The 10,241-nt window shown below is 44.3% G+C and overlaps 1 protein-coding gene across 1 annotated transcript in view; it reads left to right on the forward strand.

The window, feature by feature from the left end:
* The first annotated feature begins 2,194 nt into the window (after positions 1 to 2,194).
* LOC102760168 (chromosome unknown open reading frame, human C14orf177) overlaps positions 2,195 to 10,241 on the forward strand; it is a 54,567-nt gene continuing 46,520 nt past the window's right edge. Inside the window, exon 1 of the mRNA XM_006766623.1 lies at positions 2,195 to 2,240. Within this exon, the coding sequence (XP_006766686.1) occupies positions 2,195 to 2,240 (46 nt within the window). The remainder of the gene's footprint in view (positions 2,241 to 10,241) is intronic.

Consider the following 10,241-nt stretch of genomic DNA (forward strand, 5'->3'; position numbering starts at 1 on the left):
GTAATGACCAGATTTGAGCTAGGAAAAGACAAGGACAGTTATCCGAGAGCCGAGAGGGTCAGGGCCCCGAGGACACCTTGAGTTTAGACTTCTAGCCTCCAGAACTGTAAGAAATCTCTCTTGTTTTGCACCACTCTGTCTGTCACGAAGCCCTAGCCACCAAATACAGCTTGGCTCCACACAGTGACTCTGGGACCCAGGTTGATGAAGACTGCCCCATGTAGACACAACATCTGGAAGAGGTGACATCTACGTTGTTGATAGGAACTAAGAAAGAGAGAGAGTAGGGGGGGTGTTTCTTTCTTTCACAGTCCCTTTTGCCAGAATCCAGGTCCCTCGCTAATCCCCAAGGGCTGCTGGGGAATCCAAGGGGGCACGTGGAGCCCTGAGCATTAGTGGCCTCTGCTGCAGTGTGAAGTAAACATCTGCTCACTCGTTAAATATTTCCCTCTTCCAGTGAGACCTCACAATGAACCCAATGTGCTGGGGCTTCCTCAACTTCCACATGTCCTCAGTGAGGAAACTAGGGCACAGAGACATTAAGTGACTTCTCCACAGTCACACAGCATGCATCTGCCTAATGGGGGCAAGGCCAGGATTCAAATCCAGAGCAACTGACTCTGAAGTCTGCTCCGGCCTCCCAGGAAACGAGCCCTGAAGGAGTGAAAACGGAGTCCTATACCGCCTGTAACCTGGTTTCACATCACTTAACAGTGTTCCCCAGGCAATGGCTTCCTGTTTCAGAGTGCCAAATGCCCCCCTTCCAATTACGATGTGCCTTGTGTGTAAGGCTCCCTTCTGTATGCTCAGACATGGTCTGTTCCCCATCTTCTGAACTACAAGCAGGCCATTTGGCACAGCTCCATGGCATCACCACGAATGGAGTCACTATGGGGCAAGGGGGAGATAGCCTTGGAGAAGAGCTGTACTTCCGACCAGGAAAGCGATGAGGCCTGCAGGTCACATTCTGCACGTCAGCCTCGCCCTGGATCTCCAGAAAGTACCTGTCATGTCCGATGTCCCTCATTCGCTGAGATGTTTTCATCTAAACTGCGCCGGCAGACCTGAAGACCTGCCGGGATGTGGCGGCATCTCCTCATGGCCACGCTTTCTTGGCTTTGACAAAAGAGCATTGGTCTGGTGGAGGCTGCGGAAACCAGGTTTGCAACTTAATGCTGCTTTTGCCCAGAAGTAATTAGTTAATTAACTGTGAGCACACAGCTCATTAAAGGGGGCGGTGGATGCTGCAAATCAGTGGCCTGTGTAAGTCCATCAAAAATTAGGAAGAGCTGGAAATGATCCGGCTCCCACCTGCTGCCCAACACCTTCATTAACTGAAGAGGCTTCTAGAAGCCCAACATTTAAAGGCACCAGACCCCCAGGATAGCAGGGACCTGGGTGGGAAGAGGGAGGACAGAAGGATCTACCATTGACGGAGTGCTTCCCAGGGAGCAGACCGCATACTGGGTGTTTCTACTTTCAGGATCTGGTGTCCACACGGTGACCTCAGAGCTTTTACCCACAGGGATACAGGCTGAGCACGTACGACTTCCTCATGGGCTCATGAGTCAGTGGCGGTGCTGTGTCTCTATGAACCCAAACTCCAAAGCTTTCTCCGTCACAGGGATCAGTTACCGAGACAAACCTGGAGACTCACAGTCCTTTATCGGCTGATCTCAGGGGTCAGCACTATATTGAGCTGCAGTTTGCAAATGTTTATGTACATGGGATTAATTCACTCTGCTCTTTGCAAGTACTGAACTAACGGAATATTGGTGTTCTCTCTGAATAGGTGCAGTGACATCCAACAGCCCTCAGCCCCACCCTCGAAATGTCAAAATTCTCCTAGGCAGAAGCTCGGAGAATAGATGGCACATGGAATGGCGGGCAAAGAGAGTGGCCAGCAGCGCTCAGAAAACACAGGTGGGCACCATGGTGCCCAGTCCCTGTCTGTCACTGAGGGCCCATGCGGTCCTGGCGGGACCCGTGATTTCTCTGAGTTCTGTTGTCTCGGTAAGAAAAACCCTCTAATAGTCCAGCAGTGGATTCACGTCACAGCATGAATGCAACTGGAAGATGGGGGTGAAGCCAGGGGGGTGAAGGGAGGAGAGCCTCCTGATCCCACCCCAGCCCACCCACGTGCACTCACCTCGGGGGAGCCCCAGAAGGAGAAGGCACAGCGCTGTCCTGCAGGATGCACCAGGGGACCCCGCGCTTCGACTCTCAGATCAAAGCTGCAGGTGAGGCCCAGGAACAGAGCACCCTCTGCAAGGGGAATGGGAGGGAGTTCTCCCAGGGCCGAGGCCAGGGGTGTCTGGGGAACCTGTGGGGCACCTCAGACACACTAAGAGGACAGACACCCAGAAAGGGACAGGTAGGATTCTGGGGGTCAAGAACAATCCAAGAGTGATCACACAGCCTCCAGCACAAGCAGCACATTCCTTCCTTCCTTCTCTCATTCACCTGCCCATTCGTTCATTCACTCATTCATTCATTCATTCATTCACTCAACACTCGGTCTACATGGAAATCTGTTCTAGGCCAGGAAACGCAATGGTGAGTGAGACTACGCACAGCCCTGCCACCATAGAAGGCACTGCGATGGGGCAGAGTATCCTCTTCAGAGAGCATTGTCTCCAAAAGGGAGATTCAAGAGCTCAGCGTGACGTTGGCTGAGGATAGAGTGAGCCCCTTAAGCATCATGTTTGACCGTGATTCTAATCCGCTCCCTCCTCACGCCCTCCCTCAGACCGTGGTGTATTAAACCTCCATGGACTGGGGGAGTTGAAACCTTACACTTGGTTTCACCCCCTTTTCAACTGAATATCTTTGAAGCTCACTTAAGCTAACCTCTAACATTGAATGACCCTGCCTTCCTAACCTGTCTCATAGAGTGTGAGAAGCAAATGAAAAAGAAAAACAAAAATAAAAATAAAAAGGCGAGGCAACAACTTATAACCACTAGTTTATGAGCCACGATGGACCCCTTGTGTGACTATTAAGTCTGTGATGGCGACTTACCTGGGCTATTCTTGGTGGGATTTGCTGCACCTGCAGGACCCCGGGCGTCTGCTTCACTATGTCCAGACTGCACCCTGGGACTGCACTGCATCAGGCCAGATGTTGGCAAGCAGCTGGGGACAGAAGCCACACAGGAAAACATCCTGCACGAGGCACCCCCACCATCTGGGAGAGCCATGGTGGCCGGCAAATGCCCAGGCCTGTGGGAAGGCCTGGCTCCAATGTCTGGGCACACTGCCAGGAGCTGAAGATCACGGAAACAGGTCGGAAAACACGGCTCAAGGTGGGAGGCAGCGATAAGGACCCACAATTATTGTGGATGCACTTAGAAAATGAAAGGCCACGTGGCTTGCAGGTTAGAGTCACTGGGTCACATTGAACTTCATAGCTCAGATCTGGGTCAGGAGCTGCCTGTTCAATGACTAAGGAGGCTATGTTTTGATGTATGCCCTGTTCATAGAGATTGCAGTTGGACAACTCCATATTCCCAGATTCTGGGTGAGAAATGGAAGCAAGTCAACTGGGATACCCTGGGCTCGGCCCACCTAGAGCCCAGATGGCCTGTACCGCGAGGTATAGCAACCTGTGAGTGTTGCCTAAGAAAACATCAAGCTCCTTCATGAAACTCCACAGACAAAGCTCCAAATGACATTCCTTGGAAGTGTGACTTTCCAGAGGGGAATAACCCTGCCAACATTTTCCCAGGCACGGGGCTCTGCTGCCATCCTTGCTGCTTGTCGGAAATTGTGACTCTACATCTCCCTGCCCCCCATCCACCCCCCGCTATCGAAACAAAGAATAGTTGTTGGCCATCCCTCTCTCCAAGGAGTTGGAGGAGTGATGTGCATTTTCCTCACAGCCACGGTCAGTGCAAAGGGAAAGAAGCGAAGAATAGATGGCCCACCATTGGGGTGAGGGGTGAATTATTTATGAAACATACATAGAGCCTCCAGTTGGGTCCAAGGCTGGGCACTGCGCTAAGGATTCTTTTGTTCTCGCAGCTGGCCTTTGGAGCTGCTCAGAGCCAGTGCAGTAAATAATACCGCTATTGTCTGCCTGTGGCAGAGACAGACAGAAGGTACATTTGGCCCGCATCCAAGCACCGCAAGGGCCACTCATAGTCACAGTGTCCAATTACTGCTGGCTTGACTAGAAAACGCACTCTTTCTTGCTAAGCTAATTTAAGAATGGATGCTCTTAATAGCTCCTGCACAAAGAGGGGTTTTGCTGCATCTTTCAATGGGGCAAAATAAAGTTATGTTCAGCGCAGAAACCGAACCGGCCTGGGGCGGAGGTTGTCCAAACAGCAATGTATTGATAGAAGGAAAATGGTGTTTGGATGCCCCTTTAAGAAGGAGAAGAAAAAAAAATTCAATCAGCTCAGTTCTGAGTTTCTCGCAGGATATATTCAGGATGTCAGAGAAGATTCAGTAAGGAGCAAGGGAAGAGCAAAGAACTGGACAGCTCCGGCCACTGGCATAGCCAGCCACAGGAAATGGGGGAATGCTACCCCATCTCCCAGGGACTAGATGACCACGATGATGCCAGTGATGGTCATGAGAAGAGGTAGTGTCTACTGTGTTCTTCCTATTGGCCAGGCATTGTGACAAGCACTTTTTACCCTTTAACACTCCCCACCATCCTCTGGTCTAACCCACATTCAAGGAGAGGGGAAATATTCAACTCTTTAGGGAGGAAGTATCAAAGTGTTTGGAGGCCATATCTTCAAAGCTACTATACTGTTCTTCATGTGGCAGATAAGCTGGATTCATTTTCATACAGGTTAATTAAGCATCTTCTATACTCTAGGAATTATGTGAAGAGATTATCAGAGGACCTGGTGTGGAGGTAGCACCAAGTAAAGGTTGAAAGAATTAGCTACCACATTCCATTGATGGTAAAGTAGAGTAAATATACAATGAGGAGAAAATATGACCTCCTCTCTGAATTACACCAGAGCTATGTGAACTAAAAATGCCAATTCATGCCGATTAGGGGTTTACTGAAGTAGCTCCAGACCTTTTAAATTCTAGAACAGGGGTTGGCAAATTTAGTCTTTAAGGGCCAGACAGTGACTATTTCAGCTTTGTGGTCTATATGGTCTCTGTCACAGCTACTCAACTCTGCCACTGTGGTGCAAAGAGCAGCCATAGACAAAACATAAGTGAAAGAGTATGGCTGTGTTTCAATAAAACTTTATTTATAAAAACAGGTCACTGCCCTGTGGGCCATGGTTTTCTCACCACTGTTCTACTGTGCACTTCTTAAAACATTTAGGTACAGATCTCCTTGAGAGCAGGTCTCTGTCTTATTTGACCTCTGCATCCCTATACCTATCATGGTACATGAATGAGTAGGCAGGCACAAGTGTTGTGCACAAATGAATGAATGAACTGATGCTCCAGGAAGCATTAAAGTTTAGATTCAAGGTAGTAAAATCTTTATTTGAAACTTTTAAACTACATGTTTGAGGTATAAAGTGCTTTTGAACAGCTTCAGTTCACTAACTCAGCTGTCAGTCTTGCCTACACCACCCACAGGCTACACTGGCACGCCATGGTCTCCTTATAATGAAGACCCGCCATGTCTAAATTATTGGCACAATAGACCACTGCAACTCCTTCGGACTCATTAGACTTAATTATGTCAAGGTCTCATTGAGGACTCTTTAAATCTGAAGATTCGAGAGATAATGAAATATAATAGCTCCTTTGGAGCCATAAAGGTCTCTTTATGTCACGGGCTATTTGGAGATTCAATATTCCATAAGATTAATATTACAATATTATAAGAATGACAACAATTACCACACCCTCAATGTCTACCAAGTGTAATTCAATAATCATGATTTAGGTAGGCTCACCTCACAGTCACTTGCGAGGTCTTTGTCAAGGAGGAAAGGTGAAGGGTTGTGTGACTTTCCACTCTCTCATCACACCTACTTCTTGGTACACAGATCCCTCTGCTTCTGGTACACAGCTCTGTCTTGGTGCACAGCTTCCTGGTACAGGGCTCCCCTGCTTCTCACCTGGGGAAAGCCTGCCCAGGTGACACTATTGCCTCGACAATCCTTGTCTCTATGTGTGTTTAAGTACCAGGCATGCAATAGGTTGTCAGTGATGGTCAGAGAATCAACAACCTTAGATAAAAAATTATAAATAGTGGTCCTTTAAAAAATGAAAAAGAAAAGAACAAAAAATAAATAAAATAAATAAATAGTGGTCCTTTTCCAAGGCTGGCTCAGAAACTGCTAATAATGAATTATAACTGAAGGAATGTGCTTTTTTAATGAAAGAAGCAGAAAAGAGAACTATTGCTATAGTATCTAAGAGACATAATTTAAAAACTGATAAAATTCAAGAGTAAATGGTTGTTGTGAAAAGAATTCTCTCATTCTTGATAAAAATGTATATTTAATAACAGATAGATTAGTGAGTAGATGGCTAACTCTGGCACTTGAAAATTAAAGTATCTGTAATAATAAAAATGTAATATGCTAATTAGACTGGATGTCCTTCCAGATGACCTTCCAGACGAAGCTGGGACTGTGAGGGAAGCCCGGGTCCCAGGTGCCAGAGAAAAGCTGGTGCCAGCAGCCAGGGGAAGGAAGGCCTACTCTTGCATAAATTTCATGTATCAGGCCTCTAGTGTTAAATTATAAAAGGCATAGAAACTTTACCATAAGTATTTAGACCAGTCACATGTAGTGCCCCCAGCCTAACACAATTGCAGTTATTTGATGTGGTGGACAGACTTTAAGGAGGTCCCCATCACCCTTCCCTTCTGGTTCACACCCTTATAGAGTTCTCTTTTATTACTGAGGGCAGGCATACCTTTGTGGACCACACTATGTTTCTACAGGACAGTGCTGTTCTAGAAAAGTAGTTCAGAAAGACCTCTGCCCAGACAGTGTGTCCCCAGGCTTCTCCTAGGTAATGCCTACCTATCCTTCAGGTTGTGATTGGGAAACTCTGTGGACACAGGATCAATGGGAGTGTGGGCGAGCTGGCTGGAAGTTCGGAGTCCTTAGGCTGTGAGAAAAGATTGGCTTTCAAGACCACAGGATGCGCAACTATCTGGATAACAACGGAGAGAACTGTGGGGTCTTCTGAGGGGGAGCAGAATCAGAGGCACTGTCATAGGAAGATGATGGTAGTGTATGGTCGTCATTAGAGTAGGGAAGGGGTGGTGCCTGAGGGACCTTGTAAGTTTCAATGGAGGCTATTGGGTAATGACAGGTTCTTCCTGCAATTGCTGTGCTTTCTGGCTTCGTAAGCAGATACCAATCAGAGAATTCACCTCCAGAATTACAGAGCATACATACTTATGTTAGAGTCTGGTTAGCACTCATCTGTTATCAATGTTTCTTTGTTATAAAAAAAAAATGTAGTTGTTGGAATAGCCTCTGAATTTTATGAATGCTTGACTTATTTCATAAAGTTATATCTAGATAGGTAATATAATAGATAGATGATATTAGATAGATAGATAGATAGATAGATAGATAGATAGATAGATAGAATAGGTGATAGGTAGGTAGGAAAGATAGATAGATAGATAGATAGATAGATAGATAGATAGATAGATAGATAAGATGACAAATAGAACATAGATACATAGATAGATAGAATAGGTGATATATAGATAGACAATAGATAGATAGATAGATAGACAGAAAGATCAATTGAGATATAAAACTACAAAAGCTCTCTCAGAGAGATAATTCTACCCCATGTGGGATCATCACCCCATATTATCATAAGCTCTCCCACTTGATGCATTAGGTCCTCATTGATTTTTCATGCACAATTTTCTTGGGACTGCTTGCAAATGCATAAATAATACAATACTCCTTAAAATATGTAAAATTATGTTCAGGTGCCATGCTCCTGCTATCACTCCCAACACTGTGCACTTGAATCAATTATCTGTTATTCTTTTATGTTCAACTCTCCAACTGCTAAGCATGTGTAACCCAATCACTGATGGGTTGACCCATTTTCTGATCAAATTTGTCTTACTTAGGGCACCATTAGGTAGAAAAAAAATCACCATCAAGGGTTTCACCTCCTCCCAATCTCCCACTCACATATTGCATGGTCTTTATATCTTGCATCAGGAATGACATCCACCAGAGGTACGGGTTCTTTAATGCTCATGGAAATTTCTGGAATGACATGATCACATGTTTGTTTGTTTTTTTTTCAGGATCAGTTTAAGAAGTGGTTCGTTCACTCCCATTATCAAATGCAGGAAGAGAGTTTGGGAGTCACAGCATCCAAGAAGTAATGTTAAGCCATGCCTACCCTTCCTATACTTATAATCTTCCACTCTTCCTCATCCCCCTCAAACATCTTACATGTGCAGCCATTAAAAATCCGCTGTTACTTTCCCATCCCTATGCTTCTGCAAACACTTTAACCTCCAACTGGAAAATTATATCTGCTGGTAAGTATACCTGAAAAAACTCATCCACGTTCAGCTCAAATGCGTGTGGTCTGACAGTTTTCCATGTCACGGGAGAATTAGTTGGCCTCATCTATTTGTTTACATGATCGTACGTATTTGATTTCCATATCTTGGGTAATACTGCCAAGGCACAAGGTTATTATTGTAATGGTGATTTGTAGCGTGGTCCATGGAGCCTGGACTTCGGAGCCAGGCCCCTCAGGCTCAAGCTCTGGCTCAGAACACACCAGCCAGGAGATGTCAGTGACCAAACTGGAAAGGGGACCAAGCCTGTTAGCCTGCTGGGCTCATGTGGAGATTCAATTCGTTGATATTTTAATATTTGAAAAATGCTTACAATGGGAACTGGACATCATGTCTATTTACACACTTATACCCTCCCTTATCCTAGTAGGCCTTTCAAAGTAGAAGACACACCTTACACATTTGTCTCCTACAGCCATAGCAGGCCAGAAACACATGCATATATGCATAACCCATGATCATAGATGACAGTGCCTGAAGGCCAGGGTTGGGGAAGAAGGGGACAGCAGTAGGGGCTGGGAGGAGGGATCGATGGTGAAATAAAGGGGATATCTGTCATAGTTCAACAATAAAGATAAATTTTTAAAAATAATAATAAAACACTTCTCTGTCAATTTCTATAATTTATTTCTATATATTCCAAATCAAAGGGACAAATTACTACTGAAAACAAAAAAGCAGATATTCAAATATAATAATGTAATAATAGCGTAGAATTTTTAGTGGGGTTACCATAAGCCACACAATTGCATTTATATAATTTCCTCCCCACGGGGAAGGTACAGGTATTATTCCCAGAACAAAGAAACAGAGGCCCAGGCTAGTGAGTGACCATCAGAACCCTGCTCTCTCACTTCAGCCCAGCCTGGATGACTTCATCACTGAGGTTCCAGCCCAGGGATATTCCAGTTTCAACTCGGATCCAGAGACCCTGCCTCAGGTCTGCAGGTTTCAACTTCAAATGAGATTGAGGTTGTGATTTTCATTCTGTCCAAGCTAAGCAATGATATCTAGGCAGTTGTTTGGTGGAACTTTTGAGAGGAACTCACTCAGGCATACGCTAATTACTATCATTGAATTTCTTCCACCTGGAAAATTATAAAGAGTATACTTTATTATAAATATCTACAAATGAATTCTAAAGAGAGAATTATAAGGAGAAGTTATAAAATCTGAATAAGAGAGGAATATTTGATATGCCTCTATCAGAAAATAATGAATCAGGAAGGCAAAAATGATAAAGGATAAGATGACTAGAAAAAAATGCACCATGCTTAAAGTAGTGTTCTTATGTGGCTATACAAACACCATACGTGTGTTAAATGTATACACATACAAAAAAGTAACCTTATGCCTATAGGAGAAAGAGAGAACATTAAATTTTTTCCAAGTCATATGAAACATTAATAAAAGTATTAGTAACCTAATGTAAGGTTATAGAGTGATATATATATGACCTTATATCACTCTATAACCTTATATATATTAGCTTACATGTAGAAGTATACAAAATGTCCTCAAAAACATCATTTTGTCATACCTTTGATAAGATGCTATACAAACTTAAACTCTTATTTGTGTCAATTAACCTATGATAAAATTGGTTCCATTATATCTCCTTTTCCTTTTGCTTAAAGTCACAAAACCTATCAATGATGTTAAGTGAGAACTTACTGTGTATGTATGTCTGTATATATATATACATATATATTATATTATATATAATA

Source organism: Myotis davidii, unplaced genomic scaffold, assembly GCF_000327345.1.
Source record: "Myotis davidii unplaced genomic scaffold, ASM32734v1 scaffold60, whole genome shotgun sequence".
Lineage (NCBI taxonomy): Eukaryota > Metazoa > Chordata > Mammalia > Chiroptera > Vespertilionidae > Myotis > Myotis davidii.